The 23,794-nt window shown below is 49.6% G+C and overlaps 1 protein-coding gene across 1 annotated transcript in view; it reads left to right on the top strand.

The window, feature by feature from the left end:
- The first annotated feature begins 5,453 nt into the window (after positions 1 to 5,453).
- The window catches only part of LOC126543272 (uncharacterized), a 33,539-nt gene continuing 15,198 nt past the window's right edge, over positions 5,454 to 23,794 (top strand). Inside the window, exons 1-7 of the mRNA XM_055061778.2 lie at positions 5,454 to 5,633; positions 7,655 to 7,993; positions 8,616 to 8,852; positions 12,265 to 12,334; positions 12,508 to 12,575; positions 12,680 to 12,774; positions 16,188 to 16,402. Of these exons, the coding sequence (XP_054917753.1) occupies positions 5,607 to 5,633; positions 7,655 to 7,993; positions 8,616 to 8,852; positions 12,265 to 12,334; positions 12,508 to 12,575; positions 12,680 to 12,774; positions 16,188 to 16,386 (1,035 nt within the window). The 5' untranslated portion in view covers positions 5,454 to 5,606 and the 3' untranslated portion in view covers positions 16,387 to 16,402. The remainder of the gene's footprint in view (positions 5,634 to 7,654; positions 7,994 to 8,615; positions 8,853 to 12,264; positions 12,335 to 12,507; positions 12,576 to 12,679; positions 12,775 to 16,187; positions 16,403 to 23,794) is intronic.

The following is a 23,794-nucleotide window of genomic DNA, read 5'->3' as shown; positions in this document are numbered from 1 at the left end:
TCAAATATTGTGGAAAAGGTCCATCGCTGATATGAAATAGTGTCAAAATGTAGCAAAACATGCATATCTGTGCATATGTGCCATGTTGTTACACCCTGAGACGACTCAATATGAGCGGCCGAACCACTTAAAGGGAAGCTGAAAAGTTTTCCAGAAAGAATGAGTGAAGAGCTGTACGTAATGGTTTTCAACGCTCCGAATTCGAATATCGCATCGAAATTGAACGAAAGAAAGCGCAAACAGATTTTATTTCGACGAAAAGTGCAGCAGCAGACTCAGGCAGCTCGCGCGCCTCGTTTCCGCCAGTGATTGGTCGGGTGCCTCGTGACGTCAACATTGGTGTTCGTCCGGACCGGCCACTGCCGCCACACATGAAGCACGGTGCAAGGTGGTTTGGCGCAGTGGTTTGGTGAGACGGTAATGGTACATTTCAAGAGCTTGCGTTTCTCTGATGAGTTCGGCGTTGCTCCCTACGTGTATACGTAGCCGGCCTCTCCAAGAAGCAAAAGATGCTGGTAGCAAGCAGTACTTTCGACGCGAACGAAAGCGAAGTGTCAGCATATCCTCGTGTTAGAAATGTTCTTTGGTGAGCATGTTTTTTGCAAAGCTGTATTCAGCGATCCAGTGAGTTCGTTTCCGGGCAAACAACTGTACTGCTATGGTCCTGCATGCCTCCTCGTGGAACGTAAGGAGGGATGCGATCGTCGGCATTTGCGCGCTGCCCCAAAGCTGTCGGCAATCTACACAGACGGTTTACATGCGGAAAAAGTTTTCCTGCTCTTTTAGCAGGTGTAGTGACCTTCATCAGCGCGCCATCCGCACGCTACTCGTAATCGGAGCCGTGAAGGCGGTGAATTCCGTCTGCTACGTGAGATAGCCGGTTTCTCTCTGTGCGCGAGGGAGAGCGCAGCGTCCTGGCGTGCGCCGGCTTTCAAACACATGAAAACTTTACACTTGCACTGCATTATGGTAGCTGCATGTTGGCTGTTTCACAACACAGGTGCGAATAGAAAATTAGCGGCAGTTTGCGACGAAACCTGTGTCAAGGGTCGGAGATGAACATGTACCTTTTGTTCAGCGTGCTAACACGAAGGAGCTAGCAATCAATCAAAATCCAGGTTGGACGAGTTTGTGTATTCATAAGGTCTTCCAAGACCAGTTACCATCAGTTCGCCCGCACCCGTACCGCCTTTGTGCGTTCGTTGTCCCGACCTTTTCGCGTTGCGTTTAGAAAGCCTGCTAGCAGAAAGCCGTACTCTGACTCATTTACGCATTATTGATAAACTCTGGTAGCAATCGTCGTCACGGAAGTGGTTAGAGCACAGCACTGTTGCTCTTGAGTGCTTGAAATTCTTTCGATTCACAGCAGCGTCCCACTTAGCTGCAAGCTTCTTGTCTTGCTGGGAGGAACGGAACATCGTAGCGGCCGCTGGTGTTCGTTAATGCTGCCCACGTCAACTACCACTTTACATACACACAAACAAGGGAATGCAGGCTCGAGCGAGGGAGGTTATGACGGCACGCACGCAGAAACAAGCGCGGTCAGGCGCGTTCGCGGAGACTGCGAAGGAGCTGAACACCAGTACTCACGTCACTACGCTGCGGTTTCCGGTCTCCGCTCGCATCGTCAGCGTCAGCAGCAGCGCGCGGCGCTCGACGGGGGGCAGAGCGACAACGCAATCTTAATCGGCGATTACGTCGTTCCTAAGTGAAAAATCTCGCCCAAAACTTCACGTGCATGCTTTATAAGGTTCCCGCATCCGTATATGAGCGTCTTATCGAATTCGACAGACTCTTCAGCTTACCTTTAAACAACGGCAAATGTGATCCAGATACATATATTACGGGCTGTTAACTCATTGTCGCTTTTCTTTAACTCCATCATACTTACAGTTTTAGCGTGACATAGAGCATTATTAGAGAAAATTGTGCTCGCATAAGTGCTCATTTGTAGGCCATGTTGTTCTCTCACGAAAACGCGCGGATGCCATCGCTCACACGGCGTTGGTATAAATGAGCGAGATGATTGTTTATGCTGCTGTATACCGAATACACCGTCTCTTGTTTGCCGCTTGACGCAGAGGCAAACAGTGCATCTCTGAAATTGAGAAATGATTCGGCAAAGCAACACGTACAGGCCCACCCGTGTACGTAGCGAATGCGGCCGACAGCCTACAGGTACCGTGACGTACAGACGTGGGCAGCGCTGTCTCGCCGGTTATCGGTCATTGTGTACGCACCGTGCGAAGTGAATTGTAGCTGGTTTCAAATCGCAAAGGCCAGAATTGAACTATAAAAACAGTTTCGTTCGACCTAACTGCTTACATTTCACTTCAGGTCCACCGGCAGCGAGTGCACGAACTCGACGGTGCCAGGTTAATCTTCACTGTACAAGATCGACATTGGCTCAAACTTCGTGGGCACGGCTTGAGAGGGTTAAAGCTTGTGCATTCAACTTGGTAGGCGTGCTTGACTCATTTTGAGCACGACTAATTATACATACAAACGAAGACGCTGTCGCTATTGTGTTGTCGGTTCGACGGCCGATCGCACGGGGTTCAGTCGAACGATGTTCGGCACGCTGATTTTGCCGGTGCCTTCGACAAGAAAGCCTGTCGCAGTACAACTCGCGCTCGTCGGTTGTATCGTTGTCGACCTGGTATAATAAAAAGGTTTCAGTGACGCACAATAGTCGGTCAATCATTGGAGTGAGCGTCTTGTCGGTCTCGTATACACCCAGTGTTGCCGCGCCTTACGAGTACGTGCAGTCAGGAAGGCGCTGCCACCACCAGCAAGTGAGGACCGACGCTGCAAAAAGACTTCGTCAGCAACGTGATGTACTTAAGTGTCGCCCAAGTGTAAGGCAAGGGTGTTTCCTTAAATTAGCGAGCCATTCATGAAAGGCGGCAACTACCTGGCTTACGATGCAGTCCGGACAACTCGGACGATGCCCTCGCCGCTTTCTCTTTTAAAGTGGAGTTGCGGTCTTACCCTACGCACGTTTTTGGCACCGCACCGACGTCAAGCTACCAGTAGAGTTTCAACGCTGTACACGGCACAAGTGCTTGCTGCAGCGCGCGTCCGAGCGCTTTTTTTTTTTTTCGGGGGACTTTCCAGCGCGCGGCCACACGCGCGACCCTTCCAAAACGTTTCGCGACCCGCTAGGGCAAGGCGCATGCGCCGTCGCGCCGTGAAAGAGGCTGACTGAATGCGCCGACGGGGCCTTATGTAGTGGCGGCGCCATGCGGCGCGTAGAAGCCGCAGCGTAGAAGCCGCAGCGAAAAAAAAAAATGCAGCGCCCGGGCAGGCGGCTCCGGCGCGCTCTCCGGCCACTTCCTCCGTGCCCTCAATTACAGTGGCTAGAATAGGTTCTAGCCACTGTACCTCAATAGAGGTCAGACGCGCGCGGCCGAATGGGAGCAACGCGCTCGACCGGTTGCCCTGGCAACCGAAACGGTCGCCAGGCGCCGCCAGCATGATAGTGGCTCCGAGGCCTTGTGACCTTTTCTGGTCGCCGCAAACAGCGGAGTTTCCACTCCTAAATGTTTCTTGCTCCGTGGTCCGGACGAACACCATTGTTGACGTCTCGAGGCGCCTGACCAATCACAGGCGGAAACGAGGCGCGCGAGCTGCCCCGAGTGTGCTGCTGCACATTTCGTCGAAATAAAATATGTTTGCGCTTTCTTTCGCTCAATTTCGATGCGATGTTCGAATTCAGAGGGTTGAAAACCACGAAGTACTGCTCTTCACTCATTTTTTCTGGAAAAGCTTTCAGCTTCCCTTTAAGAAGTGTTTGACCATCCTATGCGCGGTGCCGGCGTGGCGCTAACTCGCCAAGGAAGGCGTTGTCTACAAACTACAGAAATCCGGCTTCATATACGAACAACAAGCCAGTTTAAAAAAGGCCGTCAGGGGAATAGTTCTCCAGTATGTACTATCTGCTAGCCTCAGCTTACACAAGTGATCTAAAACACTGGCCGCGATCAACCTTTCTGGCAGAGAAAAATCCGATGCGATGACTTTTAGTCTTTCACCTTTGTGTGCGAGTCATGCGGGATTATTTTTTTCATTTTCTTTTCTTTCTTTCTTTTTTCGGGAGGTTGGGGGGGTGAGGGGAATGGAGCGGTAAGGAATGGATGGTATAACATTACACGCAATCTGTGTTGTCTTTCGCCACGCATATATACTGACAAGGACGTGGGCCGAGTCTTTTGTGCCTCGCTTGTGGACATTGCCGCAAAACACCTGAGTACTTGCTGTTGAGATTTCCCACATTCAACAGTTGTCGCGATGTGCCGCTGTGACAACTTAACCTTGGTTGAACTCTACGATATCTTGTTCCCAAAAGGTCGTGCTTTAACTCGATACGAGGCTCACAAAGCTGTGCTCGAATTATCGTCACCCGCGGGGCTAGACTCTTGTCTATAATGCTCGCGCTCTACGTGTGACCGTGTGGTGTGCAGAGGTGTGGCTTCCTCTTTCTTTTTCCTTCTCTTATCTTTCTTCTCTCGCCTCTTCGTTTCTCCTCTTCAAGCGCGTGGGCGTTGTGTCGTTTTAGGTGACACTTGGAAGCGCTGTTTTCCTCTTCTTTGTGTTACTTGCATTTGTTTATAATAATAATAATAATAATAATAATAATAATAATAATAATAATAATAATAATAATAATAATAATAATAATAGCAATAATAATAACGACGACGATTATTATTATTATTATTATTATTATTATTATTATTATTATTATTATTATTATTATTATGAATATCCGTATGGAATACAAAACCTCGTGGGACATGGCGGCAAAAACGCCGACACGCTTCATCGCGACGTCGTCTTCCTAATGGCCAGGCTGTATTGTGCGTAGTGCTTAAACGGGATAGTGAAAAAGGGCTTCTCAGTGGCATCAGTCTTGCAATCTTAATTTTTACGTTTACCCCATCCGCCACATTACTAAAATGTGCAAAGCGATTCATGCTACTGCAATTGCGGCTACAGTTGGAAACGGCATTCATCAGCGACCAACCACATCAAGTTAACCCCGAAGGTTACCGAGAACGACAGCCGAGAGGGAACTCATCGTTTAGAAGACGTGATCATGCCAATTAAACATCTAAGCAACTTTCAGGTGTGCCCAGCGAAAACGCAAAGTGGAGGCAACGAGGCAACGAGCACGCAGACTTTCAGACGAATTGTTCGCGCGTTATGGCAGCTCCCTAGGGGATCGCGCGGCGGCACGAGATCACTACTCGGCGCCGTATCTGGAACGCGCGCGACCTGTTGACGTGGCCCAGAATGCGGCGCAGTTCCCGCGGCGGGACGGTAAAGCTTCACGGGACAGTGCTGCCGCCCTCTTGCGCGCCCGTTTTTGACGAGCGCCCAGCAGGGCGGCGCTGTGCGGCCGACGATCGAAAGTGCTCGAGCGCGCGCAGTGGGAGCCGTGGGCCCAGAGAGTTGCCGTCGATTAATTGGGCCCCGGCCGCTATCGACCCTCTTCCAGTGCAGCCAAGATGGCGGCCGGCAACCACGGAGGCGCGCTCGCACCCTGGGCCCGACCGGACCTGCCGCAAGCACGCGACGCTGCGAGGGCCTAGATGTGAAAATAAATGTATCGCAGCTACCTCTGCGTCGAGGTAAGTGGCCGCACTCGCTTCCGTGGCCAGTGGCGCTCCTGCGAGGGTCTGCCGCCGGGCCACCGCTTGTTTACCAACAACCGTGTGCGCGCGTCATGGCAGCTCCGGGCGGCGCCCCCCCACTCCCACCCCCCCTAACTGCGAGCGCGACGGCAGCGCCGGGACTGAGCGCTTCCGACGGGCTCGCGCTGTCGCTCGAAACACCACGCTGTGTTGCGAGAATACGTTCCCCAAACGTACTTCACGTTCACCTGTGACCGTTCGTTGGATCTCCTGTCGGAGGCTCCCGGCATCGTTCTGCTGCTATGGTGCGTGCAGACAAGGCTGACGCGCAAGACTAGGACGACCCAGTTCAGCTTCTTTTTAAAACTACTTCAGCGATGCCCTGTAATGCCGATTTGAAATGTGCGCCGCGTTGCATTTTGACGTAGTTCTACGGTAATATGTTCTCGTGACAAAGCGTCTAATTTTGTCTGGGAGGCCCGCCACACGGCACCTTGCCTCAAACGTCGATGCAGTGGTCTTTCGAAACACTGAGCCTAATCTTGGCGTTTGTATGAATTCGAGTATCGACCTGCGGTGTGGCGTTGCGAGACGACCCCGTCAGGTTAACCTCTCCTCAAAAAGAGTATATCAGTAGAGAAGCCGAACCTAATCATTTAAGGGTGCGGGTGTAGAGCTTGCTGATTGTAACGGTCTGCTGAGGGTCGGGTTAGTACATGCCTGAAAGACAGGCCTGAGGTATTTCTCACGTGACTTGTATTTTATTGGGAGCTATCAACAACATTTAACAAGTGTCGTGCGTTGTGGCATGGAGCCGACGTACCGAGAAATAATTGAGCTCAATATTCGAGCTGGGCACGTTTACCTGCACTTCCCTCGTGTATTTATTCCAAACACAACTTTCTCCATAGAGTCAGCTGATAACTTCAGCTCACACGTAATAATGCTAAAAACATTCTACTTATTCCTAATTCACTAAGGATCTTCAGGCTGAAAGCTTCATAGATAAACTGCGTAAGCATGAGTCTCAGTGGGCTCACGGCCCAGTATCAGTTTGGAGATGCTGTCGTTTCGCCCTTGCATAACTTTTATACGCCATTTCTTTGCGTTGGTGCACTCAAGTAAGTAGTTTTTAGCTATACAGTAAATAGGCGTTTTTGATCGCAGAAACAACAGTAGTGAAGCAAGGCAAAGACCTCAAACTTGTTTCACGACTGTGATTTTCATTTACTGTAGTGATCGACGTAATGGTGCTGTCTATGAAACTTTAATGTTGTGTGCATGCTCAATGATGATTCCTGTTGAACGATACAATTTGGTTTTGCCCGTTCGGAAAGAAAATGATGCACTATTTGTGTTTAAGAAAGCCGTGCAGTACTTAAAACCACGTGTCATTCCCAGTGGTGCAAAAAGAAAGAAAGAAAGAAAGAAAGAAAGAAAGAAAGTATTGGAAGCGACAGGAATGTAAGAATGTTCATATGTCAGCGAAACAGTCAATCCCAGTCTCGTAAATAGAACAAATAATTGTTGCGTTTTAGCACAAATTGGTTAACTCTGATCTTCAACCACTTCGTTACAGTTACAACGGTGGATATTTACTAAAACTTGTTGCTGAGCTAGTTGGTTCATTACTTAAAGACAAAGGTTACGGCGCGAGGCAGACGAGGGCGATATACGGATATGTCGTTTCTGTCGCTTGTGTCTCACTTTGTGCTCGTCTGCTTAGCGCCGTAACCTTTGTTTTTAAGGGGTACTACTGTTGCATATGGTGCATTCTGATGGTCGTGTATTCCAAATGTTCACAGCTGAGAGCACTGCGTGCTCCGTAATAAAACAACGGCAGCGACGAAAGCAGCTAAGCCCGTCAGATTAGCGCGTAGCTCAAGACCCACCCCGCCGCGGTCAGCGATCAGTGCCCGCACCCTATTGCCTCCGTGCACCGCGACCTTCTTGGGCACGGCACAGCACTGAGAGCACGGCTCGCGGCCCCCTGAGTGCGGCGTGCCACTGGAGCGCAGGTGGTGATCCTGCTGCTCCTGTCGCACGTGGGCTGGAATGGGCCGTCGTCGCCGCGCGTGCAGCCCTGTTCGCGGGCGCAGTCGCGCGTGGCGCGCCAGCTGGTGCGCCGCAAGGTGACCGCCGTGCTTCAGCGATACCGCGTCTCGCTGGGGCCCGAGTGCCCGCTGCACCCGAGCCATGACCTGTTCTGGTGGCCGGCCGGCCTGATGGCGGACGAGGCGCCGACCGCCGAGCCGCAGCCCAGCTGGAACTGCCCCATGTGCGGCCGCTCCTTCTTCTGCCACGAGAAGCTCACCAGCCACTGGGACGAGGAGCACGCGCCCAACCTGCCCCCCAAGGTGACACTCGCATAACGCCATTTCGGCCACGTGCTAGCTTTTCTCGAGCGAGCTTTAAAAAAAAACAGAAAGAAATCTTCGTCGCGCATATACTGGCGCGGCTCAGCCAGCACGCGAAAAGCTGGCAGGAAGCACAGCCGTCGTATAGCGGGGCACGGTGGAGCTTTCGCAGTATGCCCATACACTCAAACGACTTTGGACCGGGGTGGACGAAACTCCTCGTCGGGCTTTCAAGCGGCCTCGTGCTTACGATCAGTTATTGCGATTGTTTACGTTGCATGTACAGCGTTAACGTACGGTACGTGGCTACTAACGAGACCGCCCGCACCGCACCGCGAGACAGTGAAACGACGCAGTTTTCGGTCGCAGTTCCTACGATGCGCTACAATCTTGTTTTCGACATTACATTCCGCGCGGTAAACTGCAACCGTCGTGCCGCCGAGGAACCGCGACTGCCATCTTCTCTGTATCTTGCATTGCGCGTGCATAATATCTGATAAATACGCTCTCTGTGGAAAGCGACAACTGCTGCAGAATGGACGTTGTCGGAGAATAATGTCGAGTACTATATACAGACACATCCGGAAAACGCAGTTCTTTCTTCGTTCACGGGCTGGTGCAGGCTGACCGGGGGGTGTGCCTGGCCGACTACTGCGACATCCTGCGCTGCGATGTCCTGGGCCCCCGGCTGGCGGCCGCCGAGCGTGCGTCGGCGGCTGGATCGGCCGTTGCCACCGCCCTGCAGCCCGACAAGCCCAAGGAGGTGGCGCCCGGCGGCCGCTGCGGCGAGCCGCCCGCCGACCATCCGCGTTGCTCCTGCGACCAGAAGCACATGAGCGCCCTGCACCAAAAGTGTCGGGTACGTGCGCCTGCAATGCTCCGTAGCTAAGCGCTGAATCATGCAGTCAGAGCTGTTCCGCATTGCGCGGCTGGAGCTGTGGAGTCGAAATGAAGGCGACCACGTTCACGTTTCTACTCTGGTGGGTCGCGCTGTAGGTAGCCTCCCGATGTTTTACAGAATGATCATCTTGTAATAACGCTTCACCTGCCGTTGTGCAAGGTCACAGCTACATGCTTCATTGTGTGGTACGCAACATTCTATATACAGTATTGTTCTCATTATTAATATTTTTTGCATTTTTCCATATGTCCCGTATTTTCTATTTCTAATGCGTGTATTAGCATGTCCTCCTACTATAACACAATACCACCAACGTTTAAGTCAATTTCATCAGTACCTTCTCATTGTATCGCATTCGTTAGTTTCTTTAGTACCCACTTTCACTTATCGGTATTGAGAAATTACATACGCTAACCCGGTCCGTGGTATATGACTGAAGCCATTATAATACCCGTCTCCTGTAAAATTTATGCGGGGTACATTATAATCAGTTTTATATCAACAAGCCACTTAGCCCTTGTCAAAGCTCTGGGCGTAGTTTATGGCGTCAAATGTGCATGAAACGTAGCCTAAAGAAATTGGATACATATATGCACCTGTCGTTACAACACCAAGTCATTCTCTCTCTCTCTCTTTTGCTGTTGTCGATGGCACGCAAACGCGCCTTGTGGCTTATGGCTCTCAGCAGCAAGTAATTAGCGCTATAAGCTTACAGTACAAACATGAACCTTATATCGGCAACTCCACCAGATAAAAATGCTTTCTCTCTCTTTCTCTCTCTCTTCCGGAAATTAGTACTAAGTTCATGCTACTTCCTATATTGGTGCCTGTCAAGCATCCCATTGCGACATTGAGTATAGCCCAACCAACTTTCTATAAGCGCCCCTAGGATGCAGTAATACAGTGTTGCCAACTTCAAAGGGGGAAATAACAGCGTAGGCAGAAGACAACGTTCCGCACGGTTGCTTCGCTAAAGGCATTATAAAAAGCCATTACCGTCAGTGTAGATGTATGGTATACTGTCCGCACTATATTCTGATCAGCGCCTTCCTCACTGGACAGCGTTAAACCAACGGGAATCAAGACACGAAGATTCTTGGACCAAACATGGGGGCGCCGTGTACGTCGCCGGTACAGAACGGGCCATTTGTTGTGTGCCTTCACGTGTGCACGCAGTCAGTGATTTTTTCTCTCTCCCCTTTTACTCTATTTTGTTCTCTTTGTCTCCTGTCCCCCGGAGCAGGGTAACAAAGGTGTCGTTCATCTGGCTAACCTCACCGCTTTTTTTGTCTTCTTTGGGACACATGTAGCACACAACTCGCGCATATTCTTTATGTGACGTGCACTGTTTCCGACGTTGGATGGGCTAGCCATGCTACTTAACTCCGCAGTTTGGATTTATTGCACGGAGATACGTCTCGTGAAGCTTTGTGAACTGTTCACCTTAACTCTCACTCAACTCTTTTCCGCATGCTATTTTGACATTATCCTTCAGATGGTACCTTCTTAATTTTTTTCATGGAAGTAGTTATTCTACGGACTACAAACGCGCCTTCGCGTAGTGTCCTCCTTTCTTTGCTCGGTCTGTGATTACAAGGTTACACTGAGCAGATAAATAGCACCAGACTCGTCAGTTTTGAAAACAAACGAGGGTTAATGAGGATGGTCGATGGGAAACCGCCTTTCCTTTGATAAACGCGCTCATAATTATAATAACAATCATTTATTCCACGCACCCACTGGAAAAGGTGTACAAGAATGTATTTTAAAATGCGCCGACACCACGTCACGGTGCGCAAAGACTGCCCGTTCTCTAACATTCTCCCCAACAAGTGTTTCGCGTTTAACCTTCATCGCACGACGAATCATGCCGCCCGCGCGAGAGATCTGCCTTTCCACCGTCGCCGCATGGCGTCCGACCCACCATGGTTGCTCGGTGGCAACGGGTCTTTACTGCTGAGCACCAAGTCGTAGGTTCGATTCTCAACCGCGACGGCAGCGTTCTGACTCGGCCGGTATGCAAGGACGCTCGTGTAGCGCGCTTTGAATGCACATTTCTAGCGGAACGTCCCGGTTAACGCTCACATTTCACGCGCTTAGGCGTCTGCAGAGCACTGTATTGATTTCACTTTGTTAACAAGCGCGTCTCCCAGAGACGCCGGCGAAGCGCAGTCAGCTTGGCTGTGAAACGACAAATAAAGAAAGAATAGACGTGCACCGTCACGCTCCCCTCAGCCGTAGCGGAGCGTGGGCAGAGCTGTATGCGTTCGGTGGCCGCGGCATGTGAGCGTTGTGAGGTCGCGCCGAACGCGCGTGTGCCAAATGTTCGGATTAACCGCGAGCCTAACGCTACGGCCATTTCTCATATAGCGCGTGTCGATTTGGGACGTTAGACCAGGTTAATGAGAGCATAGAGTTTCAATGCCCGAAAACCCCGACCTTGAGCCTTTTTTTTTTTTTCCACGACGCAGGCTCAATGTCGCACGCCTAATTACGCTTCTCCTCGCTTAATGCTCGCTTCTCCCCAGAATCTTTATCTCCGTGAAAAGTGGTGCACAGGGGCAGGCATTGCAGTGCGCAGGCAAGTGCGCCAACTCATCTTTCGTTAACTTTTGTTCATGTTCCCTGGCTCGATCATTTAGGCCCCGTCCCGTCTGCCCTATGCAGGACTTGTCACACGCCAGGGGGATTTCGTACACGACTCCTACATTGCATTTTGCATACGGTTTGGTATGGTTCTTGCCACAGCCTTGATTTTCTTTAGGATCACGGGAGGTGCGAGGGCAGAGCCGCGCCAGCTCAAAAGGGGCTGAAAAGACAAGGGGGACACCAAACCTGCCTGCCACCTTCCTTAGGTTGTGATTGATCCTGTGAATATACGGTACCACTTTAGGTCTTGCGGTCATATTAGTCGTCCTCACCCTTGCTTTGCTCCTAGATCCTTTTACCTTCTGCAAGAGGGTTTCCACCACTGGTGTTACCATCGAGTCAGGGAACCCTGCCGTCTTAAGACGGGAAATCTGATTGTCAAAGGCAAGCTGCATCCTGTGCACACACGACTTGCGGAGAGCCGATTCTAAACAAAGCATTGCTACTTTTCGTGTTCTGTTTGTGTTCTCTTCCGCTGTCCCCGTCTTTATTTGCGGTCAATATAATATGCGGATGGAATTTGGCTTGCAAACCATTCTAGCGTAACAGATTTCTTTTTTTTTGTGTGTGTGTGTGTGAGCCAGCTGTGTCACTTCGAGCTGCGCTCGTCAACTATAGTCGTACAGAATCCTCCGCAGTGATCTATCTGCAAAAATCTTGCCTCAAATTTTACCATTGTGACACGAACTTTGTAGCATTCTCTCCGACACTCTCTTTTCAGATCGTCGTACAGCAGTGCGTCATTGGACTGCTTTCCGTTCTTTCAGTCAAGGATTTCCAAGACATTGAAGGTCAGTCGCCATTATACTTATAAAATACTCATAATTCCGAAATGTGAACTGAGTGATGGATGTTGATAGTGTAGCCTCTTTTCCCCTTCCCTACAATTACACAAAAAAGAAAGCTTCTGTTCTACTCCCACTGAGCACAAATACAAGTGCTAATTTTATTACATTTCCTCCAGATGAGCTCAACAATAACATCTGCTCGTACCTCACCTGCAATAAGTACTGGGACGACTCCCTGAATGAGGTCAGTGGTGTTCGTTCCCTGTGTCAGAAATTTTGAAAGCAGTTCAGTGGTTACTTGTTCCTAAGATAGCAGTTGTCGTTTACTTTCTTGTTCTTTTGTTTCAGGAGCGACGAGTTCCAATGCTGTTCAGCATGATAATAGGAATAATACTCGTCGGTGGCTTTTGCCTTTGCTACTACATTGTTTGGATACTTTTTGAGTGAGTATAAAAAACACTCACATCGTCTTTTTTTTTTTTTTTTTGAAGCCAGCGTCTTCTTAGGTGACTTTACAGGGGTTTGACGAAGCTGGGTAACGAGTTCAAAAAGGAAAAAAAATAATCTTTTGAGCCTTCGGGGCGTCCTCGCAGTGAGTAGCAAGCGGTATCAAAATGTAGGTCTCAACAAGACAAGGAGCTATAATTAGTCGCAGGATTGGTAAAGTTAACAATACAGGCATAAGCAGAAAGTTTTCATTTTTCCGGGGGCCGCTGGGGTTCGACCAGCTTTCCGAACCCCGTATATACATATACATCGAAGACCTCGAGGAATTCTTCACTGAAGTGACGGCTTTATATGAGGATTTCGAAGACCTCATAGTGGGAGACAGTTTCACAGCCTGAGCCCTCTCGCACCACCAATAATATGGCGTCTCTAGGTCGTGTAATCTTCCTTCATGTAAATTGTTACGGGATTAAAGGATTTGCAGAAATAAAGCGAAAGTATAAATTAAAAGCCGTGCACGTCCACTCCGACAATGATGCAGTAAGCTTTTAGCCACAATAAAATTTTAAGTGAAAAGTAAGAGGCAACTCAAAAGAAACCTCAAGTAATGCGAGTGACAGAACTATGGTAATGACACTTTAGGAGGGGCGGCTCTCTGCACACCCCCTCCGGAAAGATTCAGAGGGGGCTCGGGCCCGGAGCCCCTAGAAGTCGGGGTCTATAGGTACATGTCTAATTAGTCGCAATATAGTAAAAAATTACCCGCATTGCAATATATTCCTGTAAAGGGTGCCTCGCCGTAGATATAGCCCTGCTGAGGCGAAGCCGCCGTATGGTACACTTTTGGGAAATTGCGTGAGTTTGCTTGTACTGAGCAGGTATCGCGCGAGACAATGATTTCTCGAAGGCGGTTCCGGTGGTGCCCACAAGAGGCAAGGATTAGTCGCAGAGTGGGCAAAATTAATATTACGGGCGTAATTAGCGCCAATATAGCCGAAGATTAACCATATTGCACATCTGCACATCTGCACATCTCCAGGATCGGCCCACCAGACTTGCTGGCAGAAAATAAATGGGGGGTTAACCAAGCGTCGAGAATAAAGAATAGACAAGTTCGACGTAATTGCGCGTTGAATGCGATAGGAATACGATACGAAATGAGTGAATAACGAACATGAAGAAGAGACAGAGAGACAAAATAGATATAGGCATTTCATCATCGAACTCTTTGAACCACCGTGTACGTAGACCTTGTATTCTGTAGCATCGACACTTGATTAACCTATTTTTTGAAGCTTTCTCAACACTTTTCTATCATGGGCTGATGAAAACTTGAAATCATGGTACTACGACACATGCTCTCAAGGTGAGCCCAAGAGTGGAACGTTTGTATGCTTTAATTACGACGTCGTTTTCAGCAGAGTTCAGCGGGCCCGAAAGTGCACCGCTGAATGCGCATGCTCGTGACGCGAGTGGAGTGGCTGCGTGTGCGTGTTTTTTTCCCAGAATGTGTTCTGCTGGGGCGTTGCGAGCGAATTACCGCGAGTTAAGACGTGTCTGCCACGATACTCGAATGGCTTACTCAGACGTGCCGCGGAATAATTTATAGATAATTATAGATCTCTAGTCAAACAGTCCTGTAGCGCATGCCGCAGACTACACCTGAATGACGGAATAGTTCTGCGGGAACCCGCAAAGTGGAGAGAAGTAAGGAATAAAGGGAAAATCAGACAACCACCCGTTTGTAGCAATTGCTACAAAGGAAACCCATACGGGTTCCTCGAAAGAAAAGCCTCAGAGTTGACCAGGACGAATTTCTCTTCAACTCTGAGGCTTTTCTTTCGAGGAACCCGTATGGGTTTCCTTTGTAGCAATTGCTACAAACGGGCGGATGTCTGATTTTCCCTTTATTCACTACACCTGAATGGCGAGTGCCGTCATGCTCGTTGTAGTCTCCTATGTGCTGGGACGAAGACTAGTGAACGTAAATCACGTGCAGCCCGATTGCAACGTCGGTGGAGCGAATAAAGAGCTTGTGGCGGCACACGGGGCACAGTATAGTTGCATGCAACACTCCGTCTCGATCAACGCTATACGCGGCCGGGCGCTGTGGGACTGCGCCAGAGAGACGAGCCCGCGGTAGCTAACCATCAGCGTTTGTCAGCTGCCATTTCTTGCGCGAACAGTGGCCGTTCGCATGTGGTTAGAATGCTCGGCTTCAAAGCGCGTGGTCGTCTGTTCGCTTTCCGATCACGGGGCCCCCGAGTTTGCAAAGCTGTCGGTTAGTTCCTTGCCGTATTGACCGGCCGCCTTCGCTAACTACACGTCCGCCGCCACGATTGGTTCGAATCTGCTCTTACAAACAATTCTATAGCGTGAATGCTTCTTGTGGTAACGGGCTCCTGTTAATTTCACTTTGCAGCTCTGAGGGGTATTCGTTTTTTGGCCGGTGGAAAGTGCGTCTATAAAAGGAACGTGCTGGAGAAATTCTGAAAGTGTATAAGTGCTTCTAGCGTCGTTGCGAATTATCGAATTTGCGCTACTCGGGGTTCTACATGTTTGGCCGGATACTAAAACGTTTCTATTATGCAAACAATAACGGCTCCTTTAAAAGAAACTTGTACGTTGGAAGATAATTTCTACGCTCATATATAACCGTTGAAAGATATTTTTCTAAGGTTATAAGTGCTGATATGAACGTTAATATAAGCTCAGCGACTGCTCCAACGTCACCGATGCCGGCGCGGTGCACGAGCGCTGCAAAGTTCGGCAGGAACAGAAAATGTATTTTTGCAAGGCGCAGTGTTTGTCTCGAACTCTGCTTCACTGATAATCGGCGGCCAAATTCACAAAATTGTTCGCCGTTCGTAAGCGCTGTTTCTCATAGGCCGGCCATCTTCGCTGATATTAAGTATGACAGCGCGATTCGTTGGAATCTGCTTTTACGAACAGGTTTAGCGCAAAAAAAAAAAAAAATGGGTGTGTACTTGAGGCTCAGCCTGAGATCTTGCATAAACATCGCGCAAATCTGGCAGGGCATTCTTTCTTTCTTTCTTTCTTTCTTTCTTTTTACGTCACGTCGCACGGTGCTTGAGCGATGACGTGACGAACGAATGCCCTCATTTGACAAGTTTTATTCCCGGCGATTTTATTTCTTATTTAACGAATGAAATGAAGCATGCAGACGTGCATTAGGCGTTTGAGACAACGGGCTTTCGCGGGCGGCTCTGTCTGTATACCAAAGAGCGCGGGTATCTTGTCGCTAAGCTTTATTCCATCATGCGCCAGGCAACCGGTTCGAATCACCACGCGGGGTAAAACTGCGTACCGCGTTCCAGCGAACCACGTATTATTCTCCGCGCACTTGGATCCTCGTCCCGTGACGAACGACGCGCCGCGCGCTGCGCAGGGCCATCCCGCTTCCGAGCCTGAGCAGCCCATGCGACGGGGCGCCGTACGACGACGTCTACTGCAACAGCCAGGTGCGCTTCTCGAGATTCGGCCTGGCGACCGGCGGCCGCGACGGCGGGCCCGCGCGCCAGTGCCACTGCCGGCTCGTGGGCCGACACGCGTACCACAAGCACAGTGTGGCCGCCAGCATGCGGTGACGTCGGCAGCGGCCAGGTACGTCCGCCACCGCTGCTCACCCGAGGTGGCCCACACACGGCCGGCCTAGAGCGTAGCGCTGCCGGGCGCAGCGCACCCTGCGGGAGCGCATCCGCCCAGCAAGGCAGCTCCGGCGTGCACCCCTTGTTTGCCTCCGTGGTGTGGAAGCTTCGCAAGCCCGCGTTGTGGCATTGCTCGATTGCTTCTATGCCTTGTCCGTGTAGAACTTCCGTGGCTTGTGCCAGGCGAATAGCGTGCGAGGGCGCGACATGCTGTGACTGCTCTTGTCGATGCGAGTGCTGGCAGACGGCAGGCAGACCTCCCAAGGTGCCTGTGCGCTTGCACGAGCCTCTGTTTAGCATGAGTACGTGTTCGCGCGTGTGCCGGTCCTCCAGTGGCCGTGTCAGCACGACGACTTTCCTCTGCTTCCCGACGGCGGCAACTACCATCACTGGCTTGTCGCACGCACTCTGTTCTCCCGTCTATTCCTCATTCTCGACTTGCCATTACTCGAAGGATGCAAATGATACCGAGGTCCAAAACAAACAAACAAAAACGTGAGCTGGGGCTACAAAAAAAATTAATATCCGTCGTTCACAACCAGGATTGCTCGCATGAAATGTATGACCATATACGCTTTCCAGAAGGCATTCCACGGAGGTTTCTAGCTCGGCTATACATATACTGTACAGAACATTTGGCGTTCGTTTAGGCTTTCCTGCAACACATTGCACGTATAGAGGCACGGTTGAGAAAGCCGGAGGCATGCATCGCGTTGCATTTACTATAAGCACCATGTCGCTCACCCCCGAAGCATCCCTTCTGTGCAATTATGATCATTCATAAACTTCCTGCTATCGTCCCACAAAAATAGAACACAGAAGACGCATGACGGGCTACACACAAACACCGTCTAAGTTTCTGCGCATTACAGGAATTGCGTTGTGTATTGTCTGTGCCTGCGCAGAGCACTTCTTGACATACATGCTGAATATGTGTCGCTAAAAGGCTTCTAAAGAAGAAATCAACCGTGACAGTGCAGAAGCTGCACGCCAGCGAACGTGGAAGCTTTGTCATCGCTTAGTCTCTGTGGAGGTTAATTTGGTGCATTACTATGATCCAGGCATAAATTGAAGAGTGCGAAAAGTTGCTGTACGCAAAAAAAAAGAAAAAGAAATAAAACGTAACGCCAAAGGCCAGGATGGTGCATCCGTTTGGAAAAGTGATGTAGTCTGTAACCTGCCAGCGCCTGTTCTGTTGACTTTACAGAATATTACCGTGCGTTCCAAAAAGTTGCAGTATATCACAGCGACATTGCTCTAAAATTTTACAAAAAATAATCCAGACGAAGCACAAAAAAGAAGGCCACGAATGAATTCCGTTCAATGCACCGGTTTATCTTGCACAGAGAAATATAACACACCACCTTTTCGAATAGCGAGAATTCGTAACGTCAGCTTTTTTTTTTTTTTTTCGAACGAATGAATTAGAGGTTTGTCCATCCTCCCCTATATATACACGTATAAAGAGAAATATGCTTAGGTATCGTCTTTACGGCGACCGACGAGCCATTTCCTCAAGCGAAACTATTCCTGAACTCCCCGAAATGAGGTGTTCTAATGTTAGTCCCCTTTTGGCGGGAGATGTGCGTGGTCTAGAATGGCAGTCGGCTGAGGGATGACGTATACTTCCATTCAATACTCACTGGAAAAATTTAATCCTGCATCAAGTTGACGCATGCGTCCTTCGTGGCTTCGTAGTTCCTTCAGCGTTCCTTAATGGTTTCAATAGCACGGACTTTATGAATGATCAATGTACACGCGGGCTTTTTTCATATGACAACTGTTACGGCTGGCAGCCCGTTTCGTTACATTTCAAGTTGGCGCCACCTGGAGTGCATGAGACGTACTTTAGCACCTGTTGCACGGTTAGCGTGCCTGTGTATAGACCAAAGTTGATCTATTTTTGTATGCAGAAGGAATTTGTACTTGCCTTTGTGGCCATCAGCCGATCTGTGCGTCCCAAATTTCCTCACAGAGAGAGCCAATAACTCGACAAACGTCGGAAACGTCGATCAAAAACAGAACAAAATGACAGCCACGGTATACAGTCGGACTTAGCTTCCTCAATCGCAGCTGGAAGAGGGAGAGGAGGGGGGGGGGATCATGACGAGGCAAATTTTTCAGCCTGTACTGAACTAGCAATAGGGCTTACTTGCACCGGTGGCGTGTTGTGCCGGAGGTCGCCCCTGTCACTCGCAAATTTTCGGCGATTGTGAATCCCGCCCGCGGCCTGCAATATGACATGCTAAATAGAGGTGCTCTCTTGTACTCTAGTAGACATATATATGACAACTCCACCAAGCACAATGCCTCCATTAAGCCAGCACATGTTTCAGGTGCTACTATCCCGGCACTTTAAAGGCGAAAGGAGCTTTTACCCGAGCTTTTAGTGACGTATCAGCTCATTCGTTATAGCGTGTGTTGGCTTAAATGACATGTAGTTGACGTGGTTGTTGCAAACTGTCTCAGCACTGCGCTTTTGGTCGGCCACAAGCACGCAGTCATCCAGGAAGGACGACGCACGTGCTGAGCTATAATTAAAGTCATTTTTAAATATATATTTTTTGTCATAGCCGTATCTTGCACAGAAACGCTTCTCTCGCTGAACATAAGCCTGCCTGCTGCTGGAAAGCTTTCTTGTGCGGCTGGTGGGGATCGAATTGTATTTCCGCACGAAACCGCCAGTTCGCTCGCGTTCAAAGCCATTTTCTATGCTCGATCTCCGGCGGGAACATGGCGGACTTGACTAACGCGCTGCAACTACTTCTCCGCGCAGGCTTCACGGCAGAATATAACTGTAAGCTCTAGAAAAACGAATGGCGTTGCATTTCACCCGCCCAAATACAGTATATCTTGTATACAGTATGAAGGGTTGTTTCTCAACTACGTACGTCAATCTCTCCTTTCTCGCGCTGGCTGATCCGCCGTCTAACTTTACAACGTCTGAGAAAATTCGCGGTTAGTCAGTGTATTATGGCGGACAAACGAAACGCGAACGGGACTATTCGAACGTTATAGGAACGAAAAAGAAAACGAAGATATTGGCTTATTTGTAAGTCAGGTGATGATTCCATTGGTTTTCACTCACAAACAGTGGTGCGTCGAGCGACGAATTGAGCAGCATTATTAGAGCGTTTTACCATCGCCGTACTGCCATACGGGAACGCCCCCGGGCATACGGCAATGCGGTAATCCGTTGTCTTGCACGTATTGCAATCGGCAGAAGAAAAAGTTAACCGCACGGTCAGGCTCGTTTCCGAATAAAATAAAACGGCATCGATGGCACTTTTAGAGAGTCTCAAAACACGCCGTATTACAGTGTAGCATGACGCAACTGGTCGCACTTTACCACTGTGAAACCGTATCATCGCTAACGTCACCGTTCTGTTGGAATACTAGTGTAGCGGATACAGACGAGCACGATACGGGGCACATGGACATGCAGACGCGTTGAAGGCCATTTGCGTTCTACTGTCCTTACCTGTGTGCACTACATTGGTGTTCCAAAAAGACATGCATAAACGAGCCGACATCGCAACACTAGTTACCATTCTAGCTTAGCGCGCACTTGCTGATCCGCGCCGCATCTGCCAGGATTAGCTAGCGTGCACATACCTGGCAGGTGGCCGGGACGGTAACGGAAATGGGACACAATTCTCGCAATGCTAAATCACAATCCTCTGATTATCGCCTTCTTACGTTAATTGCGCAATCTGCGTTTGACTTGTCCACCATGCTACCTGACGGCTGTGAATCAAGACGACATCTTAAACGAAAAAGGTCGCAGTTCTACTTCTTCATTACGATGCGGACGCGATTCGCCATGGAACGTGCAGTGCTCATTTCAGTCGTCTGCGACCCGTGGCCCCCGTATTCACAAAAAAAGTTCTTACGCTAAAAGCATTCGTGCCAGTCAATAGTGATGTGGGACATATCATTACCGAAGCCTATCAGCCAATGACAAACAGCACTTACGAACGAAAAGCTTCGTGAATTCGATCCCAGTAACTTAGCCAATACTTTATTTCAAGGAGCTAGTGTTTCCAGTCTGCTCGTAACCTGGTGCTTAATTCACAATTTTTTTTCGTTCGTAGGAACAGTCCTGTCTTTGGCCAGACGCCTTCGCCAAATGTTATGTTCGCTATGATGATCGACCCGCGCCTGTTTTACCGAACCGCTTCAGCGTACAAACGTCTCTGTGAATGCGAGCCCCGCTTCTCTCTCTTCGCATGGTGCTTTGAACAGGGATTTGTCGAACGGATCCGAGAGTGTTCTTGACAGCCAAACAGTGTCCTTGGCTGCGCCAGTGCTGCCCCCATTTCGCTCCTCGTCCTCTATCGCTCCTCCCCGAAGTCGAGCGAAAGCCTTTCTCACTGGGTCGGCGGATGGTGCCCGTTGTGAGCTTTCTGCTCGGAGCATTTGCTTTGCCTTGGGCGGATGCAACCTTAAATGAAGCGGCAACGCAACTCAGTCGCTTGGCTGCGAGCACCCGGACGAACTTTATTCGATAAGCTAACTGTCAATCTGGGCCTTAATGTAGGAGGCAGAAGGGGCCGGGAGAGGGACGCCTTTCTTTCCTGGTCTATTAAAGCAAGTCGGTAAAAGTTTCCGTCATCAGGACACTACAATCGGTTGTCCCTCTAACGCCCTCTACGACCTCCTTTGATTTAGTTGATGAATCTGGATGTTATTTGGCAAATTTATCTCAATAATGAACTCAGTTATCCGCAACAAGCCCAAAATGTTACCAGCGCAGAAAGATGTCGCTCCCACTAAATTATTGTCATCTGCTTTTTTAAACTGTGTTCACTTTTACTTGGGACATACCTCTAATACAAACTACGCGTAGTTAGGCTTGGAAGCGAACCCCAACGCGACAGGACGTTGTTGCTAGTATTAGGCTTCAGGATATAATGAAACAGAAGACCGCGAGCGAATCTCGCTCTCAAATGGCAGGAATTCGATTTTTAAAAAATTTTTCGTTATGATATTTGGATTTACGCGTGTCGGAGTCAGCCTTGTAGAAAAAGGCTGCAGAGATAGAAGTATACTTCAATCCCGTTTAGGGAGGAAAGAGGAGAGCGTTCTGCTCATACCAAGCGGCGGGTGCAGTCAGGTCCAGCTCCTTTTATCTGTACACTCTGCGGCAGCTGCCGCGCCAGAGTGCGCACCAACGAATCAGAGTTGATTGGCAGACCGACCGCTTTCCTCCTGCACTTCGTGCTAAGCGCTTCGTCCGTTGGGCGCGTCACGGACGCGTCTGCTTCGCGCCGGCGCTGCGCGAGTCCCCGAACCGGCGCCCGACGTCCCTCGCCCACCGTCCAGCTGAGCTCTCAGCAAGTGCCGCCGCACAGACTGAGAGGTGCTGATGAAACACTGCAGCCCATGTCTCTTCAGTCTTGCATCGCGACTCTCCAAGCTTGCGCTAAGAAGCAGGGCCCGTTTCCTCGTGCATTGGAAATTGTGGAGTGACCCTACGCCTCCCTTAGCTGACGTCGCCAGCACGTGCACAGCGGCACCGTCGAGTCCGGTCGGCCTCCCCAGCCGGGCTGTGGGAGCGAGGAACCAACGGCGCCCCGGGTATGCCCTCTCGAGGGCACGAGGATGGAGCTGAACTATCCGGCTTCGACTCGGTCCATTCGGGAGGCGCCGCTGTGTGCCGTGCGCAGCAAGCTGTCCCCTTCGGCACCCCGTTGTAGGCCATCTGCACTTCTGACCTGGTGCTTGAAGCTGTCGAATCCGAATGACAAGGACGCGGACCTGACTGCGCTTGTAGCGTGAGATCACTCGATTCTACACCGCACCCTATATGGCCTACCTATATGTGCGGAGGCAGGACTGCTCGCGCCGGGGTTTTCACGCGACACACACATGCGCATCCCAGTGCGACAGGCTATTGAAAGAATACAAGCGGGGCAGTTTGTCCGCAATTACTTCGAAGCGAGCGTGGGAAACGGAAACAGTCCGCCATCTCGGCAAGAGGGCGCTTGTCGGCAGACGAGTATACTGCTTGTAAAAAATGCCGACAAGGTGTGTCGTGCCTTTGTTCTAGCTCATTGACTATAAATGTCTCCGTCTTCCAAATACCGCTTCGAGTGCCTTATAAATTCTCGAATAGGTGTAACTTTGCCAAGTTAAAGGTCTTCTAAAACGTAGCCTCTCTAATCTCGTCAAGGGCCCTAAATACAGCTAATTAAGTGCAGAATTTCAGACCATACTGCTGTTTTCTATTTTTTTTCCTGAGTTGACTATAAAGTTTGACTCTGTCGCACTTCTGGCGTGCATTTAGCACACATAGTAGAATGGTAACCTTCGTTTATAGGAGATAGGAAACACATATTTGCTAATCCCGAATATAAGAACATATATCAACACGCCAACTTTCTTACGGCCTCGCGAACATATTTTCTTGTGATCAAGGATTTCAAAAATCAAAGATACACAGCGTATTGTCTCAAATTACCATCGGATTGCCTTCTGCCTCCGCCAGCTCATACATTCTTGCAACGCAGTCTAATCTCACGATCCGAGTAAAATATATCATGATCAAGAAAAGCGTTGCTCTCTTAATTGTTAGACACTGTTGTTTTCAAATTTCCATCCACCAATTGTCCTACGTGTTCACTGCTATCGTGCAGCTTCTTTAAGGTCTACGCACACGAGCTGTTATTCCTATTCCGCAGAAATTAGGCGACGATTACAATTAACAGTAATCGGCGATAAAGCAAGGATCGCAGCCCACCTGGAAAGCTCTGATCTAGCGCACGTTTTTTTTTTTCTTTTTTTTTTTTCCTAGATTACCAGCAAAGTTTATCAGACACCATTTACCGACCACCGACCCTATATATATATATATATATATATATATATATATATATATATATATATATATATATCTTGTCTTTGTCTGGCTGGCACATAGACGGGCAAGCAGTCGAAGTGATCAAAAGTGAGCGAACGACAGGAAGCTTCAGCCTGAAGCCTCCAGGATGAGCTTTGCCTTGTTCGCCCACAGTAGAAAATGTTCGAATCGTCTCGAGCGCAAAGCCAATGCAGCGTTGTCTTGGCTAAATCGGTATTTCGCATACCTAAACGACGTTGCATGTCGCGCTTACTACTGAATAGAAACGCCCGAAAGCACAATAAAGAGTAGAGAACAGTGGGACTTTTCTTTTTCAATGCGTGCCAGTGCAGCCAAGCGTGCTTAGTGAGCGTTGCTGTTGTATATGATCATATCGCTGACTTCTTTTAGGTGAGCCCGGCCTAAGTGATTTACGGAGTTACAATCTGCGCGGGCGCCGAAATGTTATGCGTACATACAGAAGCACCAGACCTCCGCGTGGGGGTT

This window comes from Dermacentor andersoni, chromosome 1 (assembly GCF_023375885.2).
Source record: "Dermacentor andersoni chromosome 1, qqDerAnde1_hic_scaffold, whole genome shotgun sequence".
Lineage (NCBI taxonomy): Eukaryota > Metazoa > Arthropoda > Arachnida > Ixodida > Ixodidae > Dermacentor > Dermacentor andersoni.
The sequence above is the reverse complement of the archived record's forward strand: the minus strand, read 5'-3'. Positions and strand labels throughout refer to the sequence as shown.